This window comes from Takifugu rubripes, chromosome 11, assembly GCF_901000725.2.
Source record: "Takifugu rubripes chromosome 11, fTakRub1.2, whole genome shotgun sequence".
Classification (NCBI taxonomy): Eukaryota; Metazoa; Chordata; class Actinopteri; order Tetraodontiformes; family Tetraodontidae; genus Takifugu; species Takifugu rubripes.
Window position 1 is genome coordinate 12,138,137 of NC_042295.1, and position 25,874 is coordinate 12,164,010.

The 25,874-nt window shown below is 43.9% G+C and overlaps 2 protein-coding genes across 4 annotated transcripts; both read right to left on the reverse strand.

Annotated features, from left to right (window-relative positions):
* Positions 1-1,711: 1,711 nt before the first annotated feature.
* LOC101077113 (protein sel-1 homolog 3) lies at positions 1,712-7,016 on the reverse strand. 2 transcript variants are annotated; one of them, XM_011608578.2, is made up of 23 exons: positions 6,786-7,016; positions 6,239-6,704; positions 5,995-6,121; positions 5,786-5,907; positions 5,594-5,706; positions 5,458-5,519; positions 5,255-5,384; positions 5,005-5,137; positions 4,767-4,904; positions 4,443-4,645; positions 4,170-4,349; positions 3,968-4,087; positions 3,739-3,879; positions 3,589-3,651; positions 3,332-3,505; positions 3,127-3,254; positions 2,970-3,053; positions 2,802-2,892; positions 2,630-2,717; positions 2,461-2,558; positions 2,244-2,371; positions 2,053-2,155; positions 1,712-1,971 (listed from the first exon to the last, which is right to left on the reverse strand). In XM_011608578.2, exons 1-23 carry the CDS (start codon positions 6,957-6,959, stop codon positions 1,894-1,896), a joined length of 3,144 nt encoding a protein of 1,047 aa, XP_011606880.2. In that variant the 5' UTR covers positions 6,960-7,016; the 3' UTR covers positions 1,712-1,893. The 2 variants fall into 2 exon arrangements, with proteins under 2 accessions (XP_011606880.2, XP_029699394.1); XM_029843534.1 differs by having other exon boundaries at positions 6,239-7,016.
* An 85-nt stretch (positions 7,017-7,101) lies between these two features.
* stim1a (stromal interaction molecule 1a) lies at positions 7,102-25,346 on the reverse strand. Of its 2 annotated transcripts, none has more exons than XM_011608579.2 (13): positions 25,160-25,346; positions 24,351-24,483; positions 22,048-22,178; positions 19,594-19,708; positions 18,883-18,994; positions 18,448-18,563; positions 16,191-16,368; positions 13,136-13,313; positions 12,100-12,267; positions 11,867-11,967; positions 11,434-11,663; positions 10,136-10,199; positions 7,102-9,371 (listed from the first exon to the last, which is right to left on the reverse strand). In XM_011608579.2, exons 2-13 carry the CDS (start codon positions 24,469-24,471, stop codon positions 8,870-8,872), a joined length of 2,016 nt encoding a protein of 671 aa, XP_011606881.1. In that variant the 5' UTR covers positions 24,472-24,483; positions 25,160-25,346; the 3' UTR covers positions 7,102-8,869. The 2 variants fall into 2 exon arrangements, with proteins under 2 accessions (XP_011606881.1, XP_029699395.1); XM_029843535.1 differs by lacking the exon at positions 25,160-25,346 and adding an exon at positions 24,884-25,091.
* Between the last annotated feature and the right edge of the window lie 528 nt (positions 25,347-25,874).

Here is a 25,874-nt window from a genome sequence, read left to right on the forward strand (position 1 = left end):
TTTCTGTTTTCTATAGGAGTATATAGAGAAACAGTTCGATAATTTGCGTTAAATGCTTTAAAAGGTGGAATTATAAAATACTTTTTTCAGCCTTAAGAGTCCTGAGGTTGCGTTTTGGACATGACATTTGCAGAATCATCATCATGGATTATTGGGTTTGTTCTTTACCATCTGCAACGTCCTCGTCTGGCACGAACCGTCTGCTGACATCTTGCACATTTCCAAGGCTGAGGCTCATTCATCAGAGCAGAGGCCAAACATGCTCACACTTCTGTATTAACCTTGGAGCCGCTCCCCCACCAGCACCTTTGGAGTTTGGCACATGTGCTCTGTGTGTGTGGTGATGGTGTGTGTGACCCTGTCGCTTGTTCGTTACCTGCGTGCTATAAATAAAGGCCGTCACAGGCAGGGATGGGAGCCAGTGGCGTGCTCTGACAGCAGAGGGCACCTCGGCCTTGTGTCTACAGGAAATGAGTATTAAGTACAATCAGGATTTACCTGTCCTGTCCCAGAGGTCCTGTCCTCTTCTGTCCCTTTAACGCCAACACAAAGTTTCTGTTCTATCAGCGACTGTTGAACGTCTTCGTCCTGTTTCACTGCTTATTCTTTGACCTCCTCCTTTTTCTTCTTTAATTTCTTCATATTTCTCAGCGACTCTGTTTTTTAGCCTCTGTTAGTTGATTTGGCTTCTCATCATTCTCCATCCAGTTCGATACAGAAGCTGTTTATTGTTTTTAACTTTATTGATTTCTTCTCATTTTAGTGTTTGCCATGTCTTGTGGATTAATATTGTTTTCTACCTGAGCGTGGCTGCTGTGCTTTTCTGAAGAAGGTGAACATTTAAATGACTTAAATTTAAGAAGTCCTATCACATAACACCAAACATACCTGCAGCGTGTCTCTTCCCACGGCTGATTCCAGCTGCCTGAGCTTCTTTGCACACTCACAAATGCCTGAATATCCACTTTCTGCTGCCAAACTGCCTGTTGGCCAATACAAAATGAAGCAAAATGAGGGAAACTGGGAAGGCAAAGCACATCATTTAGAAATAAAACATGCAGGCGTTGTCCTTTTCTGTTAGCAACATTTTCAAACACTGGTTCTTCCTCTGTATTTCTTCATCTTCCCGAGCAGCAAGCATCCTTTGCCTCTAACTTCTCACCTTGTTAATTGGTTTATCCAACTGCTGATCTTGTCGTTTGCACAGGATGGGATTGACCCCCCTTCAACAACCACATCCATTTAGTCTCTGAAGGCTCTCAGTCATCCAGGTCCTGCTAATTCTGGTAGTAGGATCACAGCAACTGGACTGTTTGAGTTCCATGAAGACATTCCACCTCTCATCCAAGAGGCTTCATCGGTTCTAACTGGTTGTTGGGGAGTTCCAGATACTTCTACTCCTCAGCAGACATGAGCACATTTGGAGCTCCAGTCACACAGTTGTTGTGATCCTACTACCAGAACTCCTTCATTAAGGCCACAAAGTTCCCCTACCATCACTTCCTGTGACCGTGTCCTCCCAGGTTCTGTCTTAATGTTCTTTATTCCAAATTAGAATAAGAAATGTTTTATGAAATTAAAGTCTTATTTCTTATACCTGCAGAAATGTGATCATTTTGAGTGGATGTTGCTGTTTTCTGGTGATTTTTAGAGGATTAGAGAGAAGCTTCAGCACAGTGATGAGCACTGGCAGCAATCTTGGAAACTTTTGTTCTTTAATTAAACTTTAATTGTAACCTCACACTCAAAAATTAAACATATGTGATAAGCACAGCTCTTACAGTTGATTTATTAGCATTCATATAAAATCCATTTCAGAAAAAGAAGAATTTCTTTTAAAGATCATAAATTATATTCACAATAAAAATATTATTTTACACTCAGTTTTCACAGTTAGCTGCGGGAAATGACAGGTCTCCTTATGGCACCAAAGCTGCATAAAACTGCAACCACAGCGACAGCAACCGAGAACTGTGGGAGATATAAAGACAAACACATCAGCAACCTGACGCCACGCTTGCTGGCTGCTGTGTGCTGCATTCCCACACTGACCTTCATAGCAGCACCGTATTCCCTTTGAAAAGACTGAAGGTGCACGTTGAAAAGGGCGAGGCTGCAGGGCAAGTAGGAATCGGTATTTTCGGAGTCTCTGCATCTGTCAGGGCGATTGAGAGGGTTTTCTCCCAGACATTTTTGTGTTGAAAACAGTATTGTGCACTCACAAGGCTACATGAGGGACACACCTGGAGTACAAAGTGCTCAGGAGCAAACTCCTGTCTGCCAGATACAGCTCAGAGAGGCCGAGTTCAAGCAGGATTGACAACGGCAGGCTAAAGCCCTCTTCGATGAGGAGGCCGAGGCTGTACCACCCCTGAGGAAGAGCGAGATGATTCACACGTGCACACAAACACAAACAGCGGGGTGCGGAAACACACAGGCTGAAACAAGTGTGTAACAGACCTGTGGATCGTTCCTGAGCGCTGCCTTCGTGTACATCTCTGCAGCGGTAAAAGGGTCTTTGTGCCCCTCGTGCAGGAGGTCACCCATCCGGATCAGAGCTGGAGGCAGAAGAAAACGCCTCTCAGCTGTGAACATTCAACCTCCAGAACTCAAAGGACTTTATTTTTACCGTAAGTGTTGGGGTTTTGACCCTGGATGGTCAGGTTGTAGTAGCGCCGCATGCAGCGGGATGCAGAGTCGTGATCCAGGAGTCCTCGCTGGACAGACGGGACACGGGAATGAATCTCCTCAGAATGAAAGAGCAACAGCAGCGCAGAGCCGTGGCTGCAGGGTGGACTCACCGCGTGTTGTTCGCACAGGTAGGCCGCGTTGAACTGGGCCGCCGCGTACCCCGACTCAGCCGCCATCATGTAAAATAGCAACGACGGGAAGCTGTTGAACCATCGATGGCCAAATGGTTAAATTGCGAAACCACAGTGGCCCGATGGGTAAAATGGAATGTAAATTACATGTCACGCTCAAGATAGGAATTCAAGGCTTTACGCAGGAGGCCGCCGAGGTGCCCGTTGTGCTCTGCTGCCCACTTCACCCATCTGCAGGCAAAAGAAGGCATATTTCAGCCATGACGCGAGGGAGAATCGTGGCTTTTGGAGAAAATGAACTTACAAAACAGCGTCTGCTGGGTGTCTGCCGACACGTCCAGGTATGCCTGTGGTCCACACCTCAGCCAGGCTGATGGCTCCCTTGATGTGCCCCCTCTCTGCAGCTTTCTCGTAGTACTTGTACGCCATAAACTGTCACAGAGAGAAATTATTTGCCCGGAGGTGCTTGGAGAACACCTGACGGCGCGTCAGCGAGCACGTGAACGTACCTGGTCGGCAGCTTTCCCCGGATACAGACCCTGCGAGTGCACGACGCCCAGATTCAGGGCGGCATCTGGGGAGAGGAGGAGGTCGGCTTGCTCCCACAGCTCCACCGCACGCTTGTAGTCCTGCTTGAACTGCTCATAGTACCACGCGAGTGCATTGATGGCGGGAACAAAACCCTGCGGGAGGAGAGAAAAACAGAAGGAAAGTTCCACAGCAGCAGCTTGTTCATCGAGGAGTTATCAACGTGTCCCATTCAAACCTGGTCCATTGCTTTCTGCAGGAACGTGACAGCTTTTGGGATGTCCTTTTCAACTCCTTGTCCCTGCAGAACAGGGAATTAGAGGGCGTGAACTTGAATCCCTGTCGTAGGGAATGAGAACCGATCCAGCGAGGTGAGCAGAGCGTGTACCTGTAGGAGGACAATGCCGTAGTCATACATGGACACCGGGTCCTCCAGCTGGACGGCTCCTCTCTCATAGTGCCTGACAGCTTTCCGGATGTTTGGAGTCACTCCCTGGTAGCCCCAGTACAGCATGCGGGCAAGCGCTTGCTGCGAAATACAGGAAATCCTGTGATGTGCTTTCTGTTTTTGGAAGTGACTCTATGTTTCTTCTCATATGTCCTCTGCTTCTGGGTACCTCGGCTTCCACCGTACCCCGCCGCGCCTGAAGCCTGAGCCACTGGAAGATATGGTGCTTCTCATTGGTCTGCTGGTTCAGCGTCTCGTCATCGTTGAGGTAAACAGCCTCAACATATGTCTAAAAAAGAAAATAAAGAGTAGGCCCGCTCTTGGAGTACACACACATATAAACAACGGTATGATAGAAAAGTCATACACACCTGCTCTGGGGTGGGATTTTGACGATCTAAAGTTGTCTGTTGAGCAATATTTGCATAATATGCGTAGGCCAGGTCCGGATCCACAGTGAGGCCGTGGACCCCCCGGTGGTGCATGTGTCCAAGTTGCAGGAGTGCTAATCGATCATCTCTCTGGGCTGCCAGCAGGGCCAGAAGCCAAACCTAGGTCACACACAATGACACCAGAGAAGGGAAAAGAACATTGAGAACTGGTGTATAGTTTTACTATAGCTTACATGGACATATAGGCTGTACCTTCCAGGGCTGTTTCTTGACCCCAAGATCTGTGCTGTAGAGCACTGATGACATGTACAGAGCTTTGGATTCTCCTAAACAGCCAGCTTGTAGCAGCAGCGGTAATGTTCTGCAGATGGCAGCAATAGTGCCTGCTTCCTCCAGCTTCTGGCAGGATAAGGAGTACAATGCCCTCCCCACAGCTGGCAGGCTGGTTCGTCTCCCTGCAAGTCACAAAGTCAAATAAAGGATCATCAGTGAAAAGCCTTTTTTTTCCCTAAAAAATATTAGGTAGGTAAATACAATTAACTTGAAATTTTGTACTAAACGAGGATTTAGACCTACCATGTTTAAGAGTCAGAAACTTGGCCAGTTTTGCAGCTTTCTTTCGCCGAGGTGCAGTTTCCTCCCACAAACCACACTGGGAGTTGAATGTCTGCCTGTCTTTCACCATCCACTCATGGAAGACGTCCAAACAAGAGTCTGAAAACGTGAAAATAACGTTCCAGCTTTCCTCCCTTAACGCCACGGCAGAGCGCAGCTGATGTAGCTTTGGCGTCATCTAGTGGCCATTTGGACTTACTACCAGCCTCGTATTCGGCCATGAGGAAATAGCCACCGATCTTCACAGTCATCTCCAGCTGAAATGCTTGACAGCTCTGCACCCATCCTGTCAGGTTCACGATCCTAATCACATCTGGAATCACAGCTTCAGACTGTACACGAGGGAGTGTAAAGATATACATGTGGAATAAAAATTAACTACTGCAGTAATTATGTCGCTCTTTACTAATGCAAATAATGTGGATACTTGTTGAGGTGCAGTACAGTACCAGAGTGTGAGGAGGTATTCTGTTGCGGTAGTAAACCAATGGTCCAAAATAACCTTCCATGCCGTATATATATTTCCCTCCACCAATCACAAAGTATCCCTCTGTGTCATCCAGGGTAACATGATCAAACCTGGAAGGTGTAAATCCTTAAGATGCAGGTTTATCCTGGATTCTGACCGGATTAGTTGGCTTTTCACACTTACGTGTGTTCCATAGAATGAAACGTTCTTTGAGTCTCATCCACACACAGCATGGAGACTGTCGCCTGCCAAACAGTGAAAATGATGGTTTTACCACCTGTGAGGATCCCGGACGTCTTATCAACACGCAGCCACTCACCGTGGCACCTTGCATCATCACACTGATCTGGCACCACCTGCTTAAAGGAACCCGGAAGGCTGAGGTAAATGCAGATTCTCCAGATTTCCCTTTCATCTGGACGTGCAGCTGACCTGCACACGTGGGGCACCTTCTGTGAGACCTTTTGACCTTTTCATAAGAGCATAGATGGAATTTGAACCATAAGCCCACCTGAAGCTGTAAGGAAGAGCGCTGGCGTGGCATAGTTATCCTCTGAATCTAGATGGTAAAACAATCCACACAGCCGATGCTGGCAGTGTCTGGTCATTAATACCCACACGGAGAACGTGCACCTGCAGACACAGCAATATTTGGTAGTTTCAAAAGCATGGATCGATGAATAAATCCCATATCAATCCAGCATGTCTGCCTGGGTTTACCATGGAAAAGTGACAGCTTTTAAACGGGTGTGCTCCAGATACGGGCTGGTGTAGGCCTCCAGAGTCTTTGTGATTCCAAAGCCTTCTCCAGTTGAAGCATATATTGAAGACAGCAAATGCACCGTTTCTGGGTGACAGGATTTGGGGAATTATCACAGTATTCAAAGCCAGGGTGATTTATTTTTTATACTTTTCCCAGCTCTGCTTGAGTGATCTCTGGTTTCAGGTTGCATTGCGCGCTTACCTCTCTCCACAGGGCAAAGTTTAATCCAATACCGATGAGTTAATCGAAGCATCTGGGTGCTCCAGGAAAAGCACAGCGGATGCTCTTTCACAGGTCGATCAAAATGAGACCGGAGCTGCAAACTCGCCACATCCTGAGCAGCGACAGACTCCTCCAATCCTCCGCGTCTGATCGATGCCAGCAGGATACAACTGAGCACCTCCTGGGAGGCAGGAACAATCCCATCAGCTCGATACACCAACCAATCAGGAAGCTTCAGCTCCAAAATGTGTATTTTAGGGTCGCTGGGGAGACACCGCCATCGTCTTAAGGTGTGGGTGGCGGTAACTCCAGTGTCAAAGGTCACCATACAGTCCAGCTGAACTGAAGCAGGCTTGTCACAAGAGAACAGGATTTTTAAGAAATGACCAGGGACCGGCTGCTGTGGTGGATTCAGGAGCTTCACCTGGTCGAGACCCCAAACCACCTGAAGGAGGCAGAGAACGTGTACGCTCAACACATACATGAAGAACCAGGAAAGCAGTGATGGGAAGAAACCTGATCCTACCTGCACACACAGGAAATACAGGAAAGAAAGAATTCTCACTGGTATCTCCATAATAAAGACGTTCAGGCTGGGAGAAAGATGTCTTGTGATCCGGATATGATCCTGCTCCACCTCACGTTGCTGCAGGTAAATATTTAAAGGCCTGCAGACTCCACCCAATGACAGCACACACATCTGTTAGGGTGGGGCTTTATAAACTGGTTATTTTCCACACAATATACAGCGCACCTGATGTGAGCAGGAGCAAAAAGGATGTGTCTTCTTTTAATTTAATAAATAACCCAACATGCAGTAAAGCCTGTCAAATCAGCCCAGCTTTCATTCAAAATAGTTTATTGCCATCATGCAGGAGTGCCATAAAAGTTTAGACCATCACAGAAGATGCAAAAGTATCACTTTCTCCGTACAAATATACTGTATGTGTTCAGATTAGAAGCCCAAAATAAAGTGATAAGGGGGGAAAAAAGGTCAGGAGTAAAGATCTTGACCCAATGTAGGTTTCATCAGAGCAGTTGACATGCATCAACATTACAGTGCGTTATATGGACACGCGGCGTCGAACACGCTCAAACACACGCACGCTCGGATGGCATAGTCCATTTACAACTGTCGTGCAAAGAAGTACAAATGACACTTAAAAACAAGTAGGAAATCAACAGCTTTCTTTAAAAGTTGTGTTCTACATTAAACATGTCTTATTGAGCCAAACCACTTGTGATATCTTGAGGCTGGAGGAAAACTGTGTCTTTTGCAGCACTTTTTTGGTTGCTTGCCACGTCAACTTTGAATTCCTACGACTTTAATCGCCTACAACTACTGATGCATAGATTGTAGCTCACAGGAAGCTTCCAAAATACATTAAAAACGGGACATTGTCCTTTGTCGCAGTAATCAGAGGGTGCGAATCCCCTGTGACACGTGTAAACATACTCAAGGGACTGTTTGTGTATCCATATCTTTGGACATTCTGCGTTTACACTGAAGATATCTGGGATTTGTGTCCCGTGGAAAGGGGGCCCTAAAGGTCAGACATGCTACGAATACAAAGGCCTCTGGCAGAAGCAGGAAATTGGCACTTTGATATAATTCATCGTCTGCTTCTGGGTTGCAACGGGAATATTTTTGCCTTATAGACAGCCGATTCTGCATCGGAACTATAGCCCTTACCCATTCAACACCGTCTGTTCAGCGCTAACTAACCGTTAAAACACAAACAAGATCGGGGACATCAGGAGCCAAATTCAAATTAAAAGCCACGTGCATCTATCTAAGCCACCATCGGTAGAGGCTGTTGGATCAAAGTAAGATGCTAAAAAATAACAGATTCTGTGCGTTTAGCTCACATTTTACCTGTAAACGTGTTGAAAGTCAGAATAGATTATCAATTTGATAACTTTTTAAATGAATGATTTGTCATAATTTCTGATTTGTAATATGCTAAATAAAGCCATGTTAAATCTAGCTGGTCATATATTCGGTTTTCTTTGGCCTTTTAAAAGAAAATATGCAAAACAAACCAAATATTTCTGGTGCTACATGTTTTTTTCTGTCAAATTTGTAAAAACTGCCTACGAATGGAATCAGAAGTCAACATACTGAGTGAACAAGGAATTGAGCATTTGCTTTGGACGTGTAGGATCGGCGGCTGGGTGGCAATTAAAGAATCAGGTGTTGTCAGAGACGTTTAACAACAGGAACCGAGCAAACACTAAGAGCATTCAGGTAACAGTCAAATGAAAGTGAAGACATGCAAAATGCTATCTTGTAGAACAATAAAGAAAAGTAAACTACAGGGAGACGCGTCTCTCTCGGAGACTGGCACAATTTCCTGCAGAATAAATAATACTTTACAATCCAAATGTACAATCTGACCCTTTTCCCCACATATTCATGGTTGCCCATATAAGCAGATGAAACCAAAAGGAAAGTTGCTCCCAATAATCCAGTTCTTCAGATTTTGTACCTACAAAAAGATGCACTGGAGACGACGTGTGCCGCCGTTTTACAGAAACTCCTCGATTCTCCCCCCAAACAGAACGAAGCAGTAAAGTCAGAGACCTGGGACAGCCTGCAGGTCGGAGCCCTTATTTCTTCTGCTTCTTGAAGATCTTGAAGGTGTGTTTCTTGCGGCTAGCAGTGGAATCCGTGTCATCCCCTGTAGAGGCGCTGTCCTCCTCCAGGGGGCTCTTCTTGTAGGACAGCTGTGGGATGCGGCTGCTCTTCCCCCCCGGTTGCCCTCCTCCTGTAGGCGACGGTGTGTCCGGTTCGGTGGAATTCAGGCTGACCGAGCGTGAAGATTCCGTCAGGCTGTTAATCTCTCCCAGGCTGGGCGACGTCTGCAGGCTCTGCATGTTCTTCGTGAGGATGGGGCCGTCGTCCACCAGCTCCATGGGACTGGACTCGTGAATGCGGTTCCCTCCGTTGGGGGTGTGACTGTGCAGCGACATGACATCTTCAGCGCGCCCGGGCAGGCCGTGCACCAGAGAGGTGGGCTTGATCAGGTGACCTTTGGAGCTGTAGGCAGACAGTCGGTCGCCGACTTGAGAGAGTGACAGCGAAGAGTCGGAATCGGATCGGTTTAGGTCCCTGAGGTGGAAACACACCCAAAACAGAAGTCAGAATAGACAACTAACAATTAAAGCGCCAGATTCAAGCACAAGCCTCGCATGCAAAGGTTTATCTGCATAAAAGCCACAACAAGCAACTCCACACTGGTTAGTTGAGCAGAAAAGCCAAAGAAGGAAGAATTTCTCTAATATTTCTCTCCTGCTAGACATCTTGTTTTTGGCTAAATATCTGTTTATACAGAGAGCAGCTTCATCAAATCCAGGGCCATAAAATCCAAACAAAACGGTGAAAAAAAAATGATGCATGATGATAAAAAAAAAAATTGTGAGGGAAAGAACTCATAAGCACATAGAACGGTGATATGAAATGGGTGCCAAAAACACACTCCACACGTGATGCGTGTGAGTAACTGAAAAGAAAATGGATACCCAAGACTGTCGCTGTGTGAGAGCTGGGAGACATCTGAGAAGGAAAAATCAGGTATGGGGTCCATAGGCTGGAAAGAATGATGATGCATATGTGAAGAATGAGGGACTAGAGCACCACCCACAGAGCTGGGCAAGCAGGAGGAAGAGTACGACAAATGGGAGACGGGCAGAGGGCTGGGGTTGGAGGAACAGATGATGGAGGGATGAGATACAGCCGAGGAAAGAGGAGGCAGGGAAAGACAGTCGAGATGCCCGAACGACTGGCTGCGCGTCGGCCTGAAGGCAGCCCTCGACCTGGGCTGGTGCGGGGTCCCCTCCCCCTGCTGCCCAGCCAGCAGGCAGCTCTCTACCAACCTCTGGGAGCCGATGGCCAGCTGGGGGTCAATATGGCGTTGGCGCAGTGACATCATACTGGGAGCTGTGGACACACACAGGAGGAATAAGGTAATCAACAACTCTTCCTGACAGAGTGAAGGACACGCGGAGACCAACTGAGGGGGTTGGTAGAAAGATAATGAAGCGCTGGGATTTTCACAATTAAGTATCCAAATCAAACCCGTTGACTCCATATTTGAGACAATCCCAACAAGCTTTATCTTTCTGTACAGGCTAAAACAAATAATCACACAGAATGATATTCAAGAGATTAGATGCAGTAATTAAGAACCTGGCCGGTAAAAGTGAAAGTTAAAAAAAGTGATAACGAGGGGAAGGAAATGTGACAAGCAAGCATCTACGATGATTTTCCCATGAATGCGGTTTTGTTATCATAGAAGTGTTAATTTGCAGCACGCTGTCTGATATTTTAGCTCTGTGGAGCCTTGAGTCAAAGGGAAGTACGGGGAGGCCAAACTGAGGGCTGGACTGGGACAATGATAAACGGCCAACCAGGGTATTTCCGCAGGGGCTGACAGTCAGAAGTGATGGACCACAGGTCGCTGGCTCGCCGTTCCAGCAGTCGAATGCCGTCTGCAGACGAGGCCAGTAAGGCAGCGGTGGAAAGCCAAATATCAGAGAGGTGGTGTTGGGGGGGTGGGGGAGAGAGAAAGTGAGATGGGGAGTGTAGTTAATGTTATGAGGATTACTCACTATTGCAGCCGGAAAGGGACTGAAGCAGCCTTCAGTGAGTCAAACCTGAACCTTACATGAGTTTTGCCATGAATAACAGGTCAAGTACAGAACCTATAAAAACATGGCTGCAGATTATGGTCACAAGAACGGCGTTAGTTTGCTGTTGATGAGATGCATTTACCTACAAACTGCTCATGAAAACTGGCTCCGAAGCATTTGCTGCACATTACAAACAGGTCAGCACAAAGGGTATTCTCTTTAAAAAGTATATTTTTTCTGGACAGTTCAGAGGAAACACAAGTCTTCAGTCTCCAAAAACTATGTGCTAATTTAGAAAAGGCATTAAACTGGAGTTGAATGTAGAACAAGACAATTATGAGAACAGGATACAAATGTAGACAATCAATCACAGTCATGACCAACACTTCTGACAAGACCAGAGCGGACACGAAGAAGCTTCCTTAAATGTAGCAGAAAAGGTCCAAATTCTCATGTGGGTGAATTTTTGGATTTTCCTGGTTGGGCCTTGGTGTGCTTAGCAGGTCGTTTGCTAATCCCAACGGACTCGGAGGAAGTCTTACATTGCAGAGTCCCGGGGACGATATCCTCGTCCAAGTCGTCCATGTCGTCAGACATGATGAAGTGCTGAGGCGTAGCTCTGCCGCCCATGAAGGTGGGGTCCAGGTTGAGGGAGGAGGCCAGGGATGGCAGGCCTGGGTTATTGACGATGGTAAAACCTGTGAGCAGCTCAATCTGCTGCCAGCGATTGAGCCTCTCCCGTAGGGCTGCTGTCACCTCGCCTAGGGCTTGTCTGTCAAAAAAGAGGTTATTAACACACCACAACAGTGGGCAACTGAGTACCAAAACAGGGGTAACTGGGTAACAAGACACATAAGACATGGGGCATTTCCGACCACTAGAACAAAAACTACAATTAGCTCACTATTTATATCCCTGGTGCTTTTGTACTCAAAATTACAGAGACAACAGTTCCGATTACTATGTCTGACTTACTTGGCGGCTAGTATTTTGTGGTCCACATCATCCAAGGAACTACTGTGAGCCACGTGGAAGGTCCCAAACAGAGTGTTTCGCTTTTTCTTTATCTTCTCTGCCTGGAAACACCAAACATTTGCTTGTTGCTACGACACGATTATGATCATTCAATTAGGCTGACCTGAAAAAATGTCAATGCTGAAACAGTTTCCATAAAGCGCACAATGGTTTTCTTTCCTTTTCACACGTACCCCTTCTTTAGCCACCAGGAGCTGGCGTTCAGCGTTCTGCTTCTTGATGTTGTAATACTGCACTTCCACCTCATGGGTGAGCTGCAACCACTTCTGCAGAGACTCTGGAGGTGACCAGCTACTTCGGGACTCCAGCTCCTTCTCAGCTTTCTTCAACGCCATCCGCACCTGCATGAAATGTCAAACAGTATGAGATGAATTAACAGAAAGGACAAACACACAGTGAAGGTATGAAGAGTAATACATTTTTGTGTGCGTGTCTTTTAGTGAATCTCACTGTCTGAAGTCCCTGACTTATTGTCTTTTGGTCTTTAGCGATTGTTGTAAAGTGTCCATTTCTAATTATCAAATTCACACCCTTTACTTATAAGTATGATGTCAGTTGTTGTTTTCCCCAAATTTGGCGCCGACACACACAGCATTGACTTCTACCCTGAAGGGACAGTATGGTAATGAGGGAGCCTGCAAAAAACTGAGCAGGTTAACATGCTGGAGTATTAAAAAAGACACTGTCCAAAAATAGTTGTGTTATGTGAGAGCGAGTTGCGACTGAAAGCCTTGCATAAATATAAGGAAACCCAAACAATAAAAGTCGGTTAGATAAATATAGAAATGATAAATACGGAAAATACTGATGATGCGTAGAATGCGATGACTATTGATTACCAAAATACTCTGCCTTGCAGTTGCTGATTTTGGCCTCTAGACAGCAGCATGATGTCATGTTGAAATACATTCTTTGTCAAGCGTTTTCTTCAAAGGCATTATAAATTATAACCAGATCACTGATACTGTAGATGTTCGGTGCTTGTGCCATCTGTATCAGGCTGTTTTCTTACAGTGGGTAATAAACCAGCCACGGACCTTCCACCGTGTAACCAGTCAGAATTTATTCCATTATTTGCTTTTAGACGGTATCCAAAATGGTGCCCCACAAATAAATGAATAATATAGGAAATGTGTGCACTGTAAGATTTAGAATGTCGGCTGAGCAACAATCGTGCAACTGCGTTTATTTAGTAAATATTTATATCACCTGTTCGAGCTCTTCTTCAGCATACTTCTGTCGACTTAGTTCATTGACTGTGCCTTCACGAAGCTCCCTGAGCCGTTGGGCTTCCTGCTTGGCTGTGTTGATTTCGTCCCTCAGCTTTTGCTCGAGGTTCACCTTCTCCACTTCGACCGTTCGGTGCTCCTCCTGGGCGATTTGCAGCCTGCGAACAACAACAAGCATTGCAAGAGGAATCTTAAATCAGTCTTGGCAATCAGTCACCAGCTCAATATCATCATCAAAAGTCGTCTCTGGCGCCTGGGCAGGCCTGAGGTGGACATCCTGTGACTTTCAGGTATGTGCATTATTTGAGCATGACAGGAAACAATGGCTAACGTGTAGAGGCCAACGAGCTACAGTCAGCTGCTAGAACTCACAAACTGAGGAGCAGCGAGTTGAGAACAAGCACAGCTGCCAGAGGGCAGCTTCAGATCAGTACAGTCAACATTTCTGCAGTGTCCAGAACACATGTGTCTCATATTTTTAGAACAGTCTTTCACACAAAGTCTTCCAGAAAAGAAGCTTCGCACCTATGACATAATCGTTTGTGCCAAGACGTGCTCCCCTTAAGCAGCAGAGAAATGAAAGGTGATCCAAAAATTTGGTGATGGAAAATGTGTCTAGTGGGCCGTCCTGCTAATGTTTCGACCCTGACCTCTACCAGACTCTCGGTTTTGATCCAGAAGCAAAGGCAGAATTCCCAGGAAGAAGACGCCAAATGCCATTCCAGATTGACCTACACTGTAGGTCAGGTAGGGACACAGACACACCGTCTCTGGAACAAGACAATGACAATCTAATAGACTTTACAGAATACTCTTATACTAGTTGTATTTTAAATTAAATTTGTGTGGATATAAATTTGTGTGGACAGAAAGCTAAAGCTATCATGTGTTGACGCCACAATGTCATCATTCCTCTCCAGGCCCTTCCAGAGTGTCTGCACACTACAGTCCAGTCTAAATGTAGCTGAATTAACACCAGAGCCGACATGTTAATCAGTCATGCTTTACACCACCTCCCGACCAGTGAGGTAGAAGCTGGCTCAAACCACACTGTTAAAACAGGTTCTCCGGAAATCCAGATACAGTCGAATCCTCCTCCCACTGCCTCCTAAAAAGGAAGCCACGGCTGAGGCCGGATACCTGACACCAGCGCAGGGTCTGCTCGAAGGTATGGAAAAAGAGCAGCTGGCTTTAGAGATCAGGAAGAAACGGAACGGCTAAAGCGAGAGGACACACTCCCTCCTCCCCGACTCTTTAAAAACATGCACTGTACGAGCCTCGACCTGGTCACACTGACCTACAAACGCTAAATACAACCCTACAGTCGGTATGTATGAGTGCGGCAAGTATGACGAACCATTTCAATCAATCACGAGGTCACAAATATTCAGCTCATCAACAACAGAAACAATCCTCACATATTAAATTTATTTACAGATATTCGAGGCTAGATATGCAAAAGCCAGGTTGTAGAAAGAGAAAACTGCTGTGGGCAACGTTGGTATTAAAGTTGACTCCCACTTCAACAAACAGCTCATCTCTCCTTGGCTAATGTCCCTGAGCATCAAGGCAGGAATGACGGGCGGTCATGTGTCAGCGCCTGTCACTGCTCTGTGTTCTGGCTGGTGAATGGGACCGAGTTGGATCCTGGTTGCTAAACAAAACACTGTGTCCACTGAGGCAAAACACTTCCACTCTAAACACTCCGCGTGGTCTTCTTTTACCAGCAGCCCTGAGTCAAATTTAATGGCGTGAATGACTTCAAGACAGCAATCATCCATCCTTTATTGTGACTGCGCATAAACTGACAGCTGTATTTTCTGTAAACCTGACGTGAGAAGATGATTTCAGAATCCTTTAAAGGATAAAGACAAGTCAGGCTGTTTAAAAAAGCACATTCTAAACATTCTTGAACGTATTAACTGTACCAAAATAGATTTATCCTTACAGATTACTTTTTTTGATGCCCTCTCACATTTGCTTGTTCAGTCTATTTAAGGTCCTTTATCAAAACAAAAAGGTTTAATAGAATATGAAAACTGCACGTGATGTACTGGGCTCTCATTCTTCTGCATGTTTGCAACACTGGTCATTAATGCGAACTGTCCTCTCCGACTGCTGGGGCCTTTTTTGTGCTCTCCTCAAGGGAGAGCTAGGAAATATTTCAGGTAGGACAGAAAGGCAAGGAGGCAACACAACCCACCGAATATTATTGTCTATGTTTCTCTTGTCTGAGGGACAAAGAGTCAAAGTGCCCGATGCTTAACAGCAGTCAACGTTTTAATAGACTCCACATGACCTTTCTGGTTGATCGAACAAAGAATGCAGTCCTTCAAATCATTTCCAAGCACTTCACAGTTGCTCACTGTGGACTCTCTTTTTTTTGAGTTTTAGAATAATGGGTGCTTCAAAACAGCCAACCAGGAAAAGGCCACAGCCGTCATTCGAATTCGTTTGCGTTCTCCAGAAAATTCATCATGGTTTCTTCACAGTGCCCAATTTCATGGTCAGTTTTAGTGTGTTCCACTAGTTAGATCACACAAATCCAACAGCCGAAAGGGAAAATTATATCTATGGTCTGTACATAAACTTTAAAGTGTGAACAAAATCTATCTTATGACTGAAACACCGCACTACATTATCTATTCAAGCAAAGTGCTAAAATATGATAAAAATGACACCACAAGGTGCAGGCCAAATAGTTGTCAGTAGTTTAAATGTCATTTCAGCTGTTCAAACTATAACTTTATACTCTTGCTCTTATATAGATGCTACAAATCATTTTTAATTTGATGACTGATTTACTTTACTTGTTTAATGTTCTACAATCATTTATATAAAGCTGCTGACAGTTATTGCATCAGCGAGTTTTAAAGGGTCTGGTGAAGGCACTAGGTGCCAACCTGTTTTAGCTTGCACAAAAGAAATGAACTTTGACCTGAAGAGCAAGAGCTAATTTTATTAGAGAGTCAAATTAACAACAAAGAAGGTGCCACCAAACCATTTGAATGGGTCCAATGGGTGAGAGCCCTTACTTTTGTTGTAAGTCATGTAGACTCTGCTCAGCTCTCTGCAACCCCTCCAGGTCCTTCATCATCTTCTTCATGTGGTCCTTGGAGTAACGGTTCTGGATATAGGCGAACCAGCAGCCACCCATGCCGATGACGATGGACACGACCAGCATGAAGTCTTTCAAGTGGTTATGACGGTTCACTGTGAGGAGGAGCAAAGCACAGGGAACACGGCGATAACAGGTTACAACAGATCAGCACAATACAAGATTTATGCTTCGTTTGATCTGCTACAGTTGTTTTCACATCTGTGGATGAGGCCTGGGAAAAACTGCCACATAAAGACTGTTTGATCTGTACTGTTTTAGTTGTTCAACTAACCAAAAGACTGACTACTAAAACATGGCATACAGTATGTAGCAGCCGTCTAGGAAACATGAAGGGGTGTTAATCCCAGCATATAGTTCAGTGAATCACTCTTGTCAATGTCATTTATTCAACTATAAAGGTCACTGTACACGTCACATTTGTTCAGCCTTAGTTTAGATTCACTTTCAAGGGGGGAAAATCTTTTCAAGGCCATTTTAAAATGACAGGTAGTTTGTATTTGGAAATCTAGGGTCTAATAGTGTTTTTATATGCAGTGCAGGGATGGAGTAGAGGCCTAAATGTCTGCCTTAAAACCTCTATTATGGAAAGTTTATCCTGCAAAACTTGCACACATGAGCACAGCTCAAAAAAATGACTTCCTTCCTGGAGAGAGACGGAGCAGAGAGACAAGTGAAACTCACTGCAACCAACGTGTCAGAGCAAGAAATGAGAGTCAGTGCTCATTGACTAGACAAGAACATACACCTACCATTACAACAGTTTTATTTAAAGATCAAAAGATAAACAGGTTAAACTTGTGCTAAACTATCCCTCAAGATGGCTGTGAATATGTGTCTGACCTATGAAAGCTAATGGGGTGAGCTACTATCTTAACAACAGGTTTAAGTAAATCCTCCAACCTTTTAAGATCAATGTATTAAATTAAATACCCCTCAGGTACGTGGGCTCCAGTTTGATCGCCTGGGGTCAAATACAGAGAGATTATTGCCAATATAGATGATAACCACTGAGGGGAGCTTAATCTTGTAAATCCTTATCTGTCTGAAACAGACCTCTCCTTCTGGCCTTGATCAATAAAAGATAAAAAAAGAACAATATATGGTCTTAGGAAAACACTTCATAACAGCATAAAGTGACATTTAATTAACATCTAAGCAGGGAATGACTGAACCCAATTGTCCTTGGGTTAATTATTATACAACTATTGGCTGAAACGTGTCTTCAAACGCTGCTGCTAGGCTTCAGCCTGACTGAACGGCCACTGTGGCTTTGAGAGGCTGTCAAAGCCAGACAGCACTCACTTCCTTTGGGTGTGACTGTGACTTTAACAAAACACATCCATGATGACACATGCCAGACACAGACCTCAACACCAATGCCTTCCGTGGAGGTTAAAAAGACTTTTCCAATTTAAGGCTACTTCATATTTGGTTGAAAATAACCGTCTGAAATCTGGAGTCTATGAGCATCAAATATCGAGTTCCGAGGTCATCACACCTTCAATTGCATATTACCGGGTCTTTAGGTTTTATGTTCAGTAACTGAACAGCTGTTGGGTGGAGATCAGGTGACTTACTTGACCACTGAATTGTACCAGTGGTGTGCACCTTGTTGTAAATCCTCAGTATTTATAGTCATGCAGGCATGTCTCGACTGGAGTTTTGACAATGACACAGTTCTCAGTGGAGCAAACACTAACTCAACTTTGTCTCAGAGTTCCTGAGCTCACAAGGAACAACTATCTCAAGGATTAGAAGAATCTGAGAGCTTCTAATTTGAAGTGGCGACACTTGACAAGCAGGCGAGAATAGTTGGTGTTCTTGTTTCTGCTTCAATGCAGAGGGTGTGTGCTGCACTCTAGAATACAAAACGCTGTAGTCAAACCTAAGCCCACCTCTGTCTCTGAAGGAGATACACATGGGTAACACAAGTACACCTCAGGGACTCAACCCCAGAACCACTATTGTCTACGTCTGTGAGCTCAGCCTCGCCTATCTAACAAAGGTTTCAGTGAAAATTAGCCTTAATTTAATTAAAAGGACTACAACAAGTTTTTCATGCACTGCTGTCATCATTTTACTGTCAAACCCGCCTCCTGCTTGAGTTGACAGTCTACATCAGGTAACTTTGACATGAGTTACACACACTTTTAAAAACAAAGGTAACATACGGAGAGGTGCGCCAAAAAGAACAGTGTCCAAAGACTTGAGTTGCAACTTCTGAACGTGGCTGCGATCCTGAATCTTCAGAATAGACAGAGTGAAAGTGGTATTCTTCACAGCCAGCCTGAGAAACAGCAGACACAGTTGTTTTAAAAGAGGAAGGACAAGGTGACATGTTAATCTGGTTGAATTCCACCTGATAAGATCTAAAATTAAATATGAATCTTTGCATCAATTGAGCCATTTGAATAAGTGACCAGATAAAAGCTAAAATTTGGAACTAAAAACAAAAGAACAATACAATATTATACCCACCCAGAAGTAACAGTACATGGCTAGATTGGATTTGTGCTTTAAAAAGCATGTGACTCATTTTTTTGTTCGCAGCAAATCCTTTTTACACTTTTTACATATGCTCATTTAATGGTTACTGGATCCAGTACCTTGGCATGACAGTTCCATTAAAATTCATTTTGCGAAACACCTCCGCATACTGTGGCAGTTCCACGTAAGTGATGAGCCATTCTACCACCTCGTCCACGGTCCAGTTATACACTAAAGGAAAGAAGGAATTGACGTAGTAGGGTGAGATATTCAATAAATAAAACAGACCAGGATAAATACAATTGTCACTGTATGTAAATTTTAAACAATACAGAACCCATGAATATTCTACGAGCATTTAAACTGCATAAGATACCTACGTAGTTCCAAAGCATCGTCTATTAAAGCTTCAACACATTTTTGGTCGAATAAAGACCAACTTCCTGCCTCAACGCTACAGGATAAACCTCACGAAAACAGCAGGAAGGGGTGTGAAAAGGCCTCTGTGCCAGCACAACACAGCACCCAGAGAGCGCTCTCAGAGATTACTCAAGAGCAAACGAGCAAGAAGAGGTGAGGCTGTGGGGGCTCTTTAGTGTTGACAGACTAGACGATGTGAGTGAATAGAACTGATAACTGGGACCGCTGTTCAGCAACAAACAGTGCCAGCTGACTAAATGTTAAGTGAGTAATTGAACTGTTCAGTCAGGGAAGGCGTGGGACGTGAAGGTGGTTAATCTGAAGCACAACATCGCACGGACCGGTTTATTCATGATCAATTCTGCAGCGTGTTGAACTAGATTTACAACCAGCACGCCTCAGTGGTGTACCTTCAGAGCCCTCCCATGCGTTCCACAGGTCCTCCACGCTGATTAACTGGTCGTCTCCATGGAAGCTGTTGTGCTTTGCCTTGGGATCGTGGTAATTTAGGTCTTCTCGAAGAAACTGCAGAACAAGAATGTCTTTTAATTTGAAGGCAAGAATCAGTTGTGCTGGCGTGTTAACCAAGTGATTCAATCTTACAGCTAATCTAATTTAACTGTCTTTGCTTATTCATGCAGTGGTTTGAAGGATTTCTTCTCAAATCACTGTACATTATTACACATTAGAAAACAAATGGACACACATTAAACAGGAGTCCGAATATCTTGGTTCATGTGATGACATAAAATGTTGGACAAAAAGTAGTTGGACAAAGGAAACCTCTGGTGTTGCTGCCATTAAGGGGGATGTTGTTTAGTGAAAAGGCTGAGGCCAGGTTCTCTTTAGGTTTTATGATCCCAATAAAGGAAGAAAACGCAGTTCTTGTGGCTGGTGTGTGGTTGCATCACTCATGGCCAAAGGAACATTAAACACTCAACCATACGGACCTAAAAATTCAACTCTACAGCATTTAAAGGGCCAGAGGGCCAGATTTCCCCTCAGACATGTTGATTCCAAAGTTATTTGGATCATCAATCATTACACCCTAGTGTGGAATGAACATTTTAAAATGACACCAAATACAGATGAAATCCTTGAGTGAATTAATCGCAGACTTCTTCAAAATGCAATATCCTTATTGAGATTAAAAAAATGCTTCTACTGAATGTATGAAATAATTGGGGACTTTTTTGCAATGAGTTGCAAAATTCCAGTGTATTTGCTCAGAGTTTTGCTTCAGCTGCTTGTGTAAAGGTCTCGGCACAAAGAATTGCTTCCTCAATGAGGTCAGCAACCAACCACCCTGATAGCAGAAACTTTTGGATCTAAATATTCAACTTGGACGAAAAGTAACAAAACCATAATCAAAATCAAATAAATGTACTGCTTCACTACCTGCTAAAGAAAACACATAAGGTAAGTTGCAGGTGCCTATAAACTGAAATCCTTCTGTTATGAGACTGGTGGAGGAAGATGAGTGAGGTCACAGTGCCTCTCTTTTTGACAGATTTGCTCGGTTTAAGTTAACACAAGAAAAGAGAATGTCTGGAGAGCAGACAGTCCTGAAAAGGAAGCAAACCCCCTCTGTCATTAAAGCCAGATGGAGACTTAACTCTTGGTCATAAATGAATCACCCTCATCCCAGAATCTTCATCTTGTACAATAACAGGCCAGAGAGCTACATTGAAGTGTTATTAATCGTTATGGCCTTTGCATTTACTGGCACGGAGCCACAACAGTTGCGATGTGCATATTTAATGAATTGCAATGACTTCTGTGCCTCCGCCTGTTAGTTTGCAATATCCTCTTTAAAAAGAAAACTGTCAGTCTGACGGCAGGATGAATAAAGCCAAAGTGACTTTCTTAAGGGCACGAGTGTGTAATGTAGATATGCCATCTGGATTCATCACATCAGCAAAGGGGGGAAACATCTAACAACACAGTGATGAATTGGTTACAAAACACACATTAATATTCCATTAAGACGGGACAACTTTATGTGAGGTTCCTTTGTCGTAGCATGCGTACACACGCAGTCATGCTGCTCTCCAGTAAAAAAAAAAGAGAAAAATAAAGCTACACACTCATCTCTGTCAGCTGATGTGAAATGTTGCATGTTTAAACGGCTGTCCTTCATTTCTTGTACTCTGCTGTCGCTTCATTTGAGAAATGTAGCCACACTCCATCATTTCCACATCTGGGGCGTGCACAAACTGGTTGCATGACAGCCTCATGTGCGAGCCACATGAGGCTGAGCATAAAAACCATATCCCTGCTTTTCCTGAATCCATCTACTGTCGCCAATATCTTCACAAACTACACACATTAGATCACTAGTGTATATCAGACACTGGTGGGCCACAGGAATAAAATTTGGCATGAAAACGACTTTATGACCATTCGTGGTACAGATATGCAAACAGCATAATGGAGAAAATAAGGGATTTTTAGGGTTTCTGCATTATATTGTTTCATACTGTGCTCCTATTCCATCATGAGGATTTTGATAGTCGTTTGCAATCAACTTCGCTCTTGCTTCGAACATCTCCGTGCACTCTGTGGTGGCATTAACGGTGGTTTGCCAGCTTTGGAGATGCTACGTGGCTTGCAGGCAGGATGCATGAGCGCATTCTCATGATATAACCATATAAACGGTTTGAAAAGAGCCAGGATTTAAAGTCTTTTCCAGGAGAAAAAGGAAAGAAACTCCTCCTTTCAAAAGACTCCCACAGCAACAGATCATGTTTTTGGAAACCCCAAACAATGCCACAGAGAGGGGCCTTAAAGAGTTGTGCTCGAAAGAAATCAGTTAAAAAGGGATTTTTCAAACCACTGTTGATGGTTCTTTTGCTTCTACTCACCCCATCTGTCTCAGCCACATCCACGTTGCCATTTGCATCATCATCCATCTGCTTGTGGATACTACGGATGGCTTCAAAGCTGAGAATGGCATTCTCATCGTTGCATAGCAGCTTATCGATGCGGCAGAAGTCTGGCAGAGACAGAGAGTCATGTGAAGATGATGTAAACCTGCAACTTTGTAAGTCGGAATGACTAAATTATACATCACAGCTGCTACAGAGTAGAAAGATGATAATTATAATATGCAAATATTGCAATTAGTCAGGCTGCAATTACGCATACAAAGATCACAAGTTTATTGTCTTCAGCTTTAGCCATTTTAACTCAATGTAGAATGTAAAGTCCTGTGTCACAAGACAGAAGCCATTCTCTTGCACGCTGGACTTATGTAAGGTCTTTCCCGCAATGTGGGGATGTTAACAGACACCAGACATTATGCAATGACTAAAAACAGGCCATATCATCAGGTCAATTTACATTTCATAGAATACATGTCATTATGGCCACTTTTATGTTATCCTATCCAGCTGACTGTTTGAACCGAAGTGCAACGTTGTGCAGAACTTAAGATGGACATCTTTCAGACAAGTGCATTTCCTTGGCCAATGATTATGTAACTAAGAAGGTCTAGTACCCTTGGTGTTTCCTCTGCTTCCTGAGGGATCAGAACTCTTCTGCCACAGCTCAGAGATAAAACCACCACTCCCTCAAAGAGGAAACCTCCTTTGACTGTTACTACAGATACTCCAAATTACAGAGAATTTGCACAGTGTAATTCATTTACAACTTGAAGGCAATATTATAATTATGTTAAAACTGTTATGACAAAATAAATAAGAAGAAAAACAATATTGACAGTGCAGGTGAGGAACCACATGTTATGACAAGTAGACAGTGAATTGACTGAATATGTGTAAAGTAAAAGATGTTCATAATTGTTGTCTTTGGTGTTTGGAAATTGTACCACATATGAAACAATAAGCCTTGATGATCAAGAACATGACAAACTTCTTTGCTCACCGGAAGGCGAGCATTTCCAATTAGAAGACCCGCAAAACAACTGTTTCCTCTGCTGTACATGATAAACCCCTTAAACCTTCACTCCAGAAAAATCCCACCACCTGCAATGCTCTCATACGCCACACAAGACCCTCTTTCTCATTTGGATTGCAAACCTGCAGAGACGCCAGATAAGATATTTACATACCAGTCAGCCGGGCTTTTTTTAAGAGCTCCTGTTACACAAGTCATTCTGTGCTGCTGCATGTACATGAAAATACCTTTGTCACTTCATAAGTAGGGCAGTTAACGCCATTAGGACTACCTGTTACGCATTGAAAAACCACTATCAAGAGCAAATTCTTTTCTTGGCACTGATAAGGCTCAGCACACATTAGAAAACATGTGTGCTAATTGGCAACATCATATAGTTCCTGTCAAACCACAACTTTAATGAGCACAAAGCACGGAATCACAAGTTCAATTGTGATGTGGTGTTTGGCAAGTCATTCCTTAAAATACCGAGGATAAAACAAACTGAAAGTGTGACGATGTAAATCATGTCAATACTTTAAAATCCACACGTCACATGCTCTGGTACGTAGGTTTGGCCTTAGATACTGGCTAAAACGTGAAATATAGAATATTACTATATAAACCTGAGTTCACAGATATATATTTAACTACACTGCAATCGATGTGAACAAAAGACTGGTAAAGTAGGGGGAATGCTGAAAATTTCTGTTTCTGGCATTCCACAGGTGACGGGCAATAGTATCATAAATTGGAACGATAAAAGGTGTCAGAAATGTTTAGTAGTCCACGTGCCTGGGGGGGTCGAGGTTCACCGCGTGACACTATAAAGCGTGCTGCCTTGAGTTGAGAAGACTTTGTAAAATAGTTACCAAATAGTATCGCAGGTTGGAAATGAAGCCATTTTTCAACACATCTTTATTTGGCTTTATTCAACTACCTCTGGATTAAGGTAGTCTGAAAAGTACAGCAGGAAAAGTTACAGGTCTGCAAACGTAGCTGCTAAATCAAGAGGTTTGCAGACACAGATGCTGCTACAATCAACATAACACAAATGATGAATCATCTACAGTAAGTTTGGGGGGGGGGGGGGGGGGGGGGGGAAGCCAGCTGGACTATTCTCAGCAGGGCTACATATAGTGCCTGCACCATCAGAGATGTGGCACAAACATTCCCTGCCAAACTGTGGTGCGCCTGTGCTGAACTCAACAGGTGGATGAACCAAATACAACAGTAAGCTCTCACAGGACCAGAAAAATCAATAACTCACCTGAGACTCCATTTCCAGCAACCTGGATTTCGGGGCTGGATGAACTTGTTTTGTCAGTCCGACTTTTGTCAACGAGGCACAGGGAAAATATCCACAAGGTCATGAATTTGTTAAGCTCCATGTCTGGTGTGAACTAGAAGGAAGACAAATACAAAAAAAAACCCTCAATACCCCACCATCGTGCAATTTTTGACAAGGCTAATGATTTAATCTTTGCTTATTAGTGGTGCAAGCAACTACCGAGGTAGCATAACATATTAATAAAGTAAGAAAACGGGGGTGGGGGGGGGGGTGGGGGGGTTGGGGGCATGTTTAGAAATAATTAACTTTCATTCCAGACTTAATTGCCGACGCAATCCTGTATCTTCTCTGAATGAATGAATGTACACTTTCGTTAGCGGGCTTAAGCTAAGAAAGCCTTTAAAGCCTTATTAGGTGTGTTTAGCTGTGATGTGATGCACTGCTAACAGCATGCACACAAGCTCATGCGTCTTACAGGAGAAACATAACAAGATTAACTAATAGCTACGTACCTTAAAAGCGGACAGAGCCCGATTAGCTGGCTAAACACCTCGGCTAAGTCGGAAATGAAGTGAAATACGCCAACAGAGGGGGAGTTGGGTTATAGAGCCTTCACTCTAACGCTTCCGTGTTTTATGTCTGCCGACAGCTTTTTTTGTCCGCAAGTCACTGAAGACGTCAAGTTAACAATACACCCCAACACACACGGGGACAATTAATAAAGTCGAGTTTCGGCTAAGCTTGAACGTCACCGCGTCGGGTTACTGCAAACTAAACCACAAAAATACCTGTCATGTGTCAGTGCCAGCAGATACGTAGCTTCAGCTCTGTGTGAGCATCGCACCAGAGAGCTTGTCACCTGGAGAGAGAGACCAGCGAACCCCGCGTCCAGCAAAGACGTCGCGGTCTGTCCCTCGACCGACTGAACCTAAAAAAAAGCTCCGCAGAATGTGGACAGCTAGCGGGTCGATCTTCCTCTACACCACATAAACCATTTTGGCATATCCTCACAGCGCCCCCTAACGCATGGAGTGTATATACAACGTATCACTCAATATATAACTGAAGCCGGACATCTAGTGGTCGTTATATGCCACTACACCAGGCGGCCCCCGATCTTCAAAATACATTTTTTGGAAGAAATATTAAATATTACTATATAATATTACATCCACCATATTCATTTAATGCAAGCTATAAACATCCAATAATGCATGGCCTATTGACGGTTTCATTGGACATAATTATAGAGTTTGTGTTTAATGATTAATTTGCCCCAAAGACTGAGGTTGCAATCTAAACATTTGTCAAACAGTGTTGGAAGAAAAGGTGCAGGATATTGAAATTTGCATATTGGAGCATCCTATAGATAGTGTTGATCACTGAAATTCAATGTCTTGCAATGACTGAAGATTTTCATGAAAAAATAAAACCATTAGGAAAATATTCTAGAGGTTATGATTTCATTTGTCTTTTTAAATTTATGTTCACCACATGTGCACA

Excerpts from the sequence above, each read along its gene's own strand:
- LOC101077113 (XM_029843534.1), bottom strand. The coding sequence starts at position 6,959 with ATGTGTGTGCTGTCATTGGGTGGAGTCTGCAGGCCTTTAAATATTTAC. Across the intron at positions 2,718-2,801 it reads ACCTGTGCGAACAACACGCG|CGAGGACTCCTGGATCACGA; the intron begins GTGAGTCCACCC and ends CCGTCTGTCCAG. Across the intron at positions 2,156-2,243 it reads CTGAGCACTTTGTACTCCAG|ATGCAGAGACTCCGAAAATA; the intron begins GTGTGTCCCTCA and ends TCGCCCTGACAG.
- stim1a (XM_011608579.2), bottom strand. The coding sequence starts at position 24,471 with ATGGAGCTTAACAAATTCATGACCTTGTGGATATTTTCCCTGTGCCTC. Across the intron at positions 18,995-19,593 it reads CGCATGGGAGGGCTCTGAAG|TGTATAACTGGACCGTGGAC; the intron begins GTACACCACTGA and ends TCTTTCCTTTAG. Across the intron at positions 16,369-18,447 it reads TCTTTTTGGCGCACCTCTCC|TGAACCGTCATAACCACTTG; the intron begins GTATGTTACCTT and ends TCCTCCTCACAG.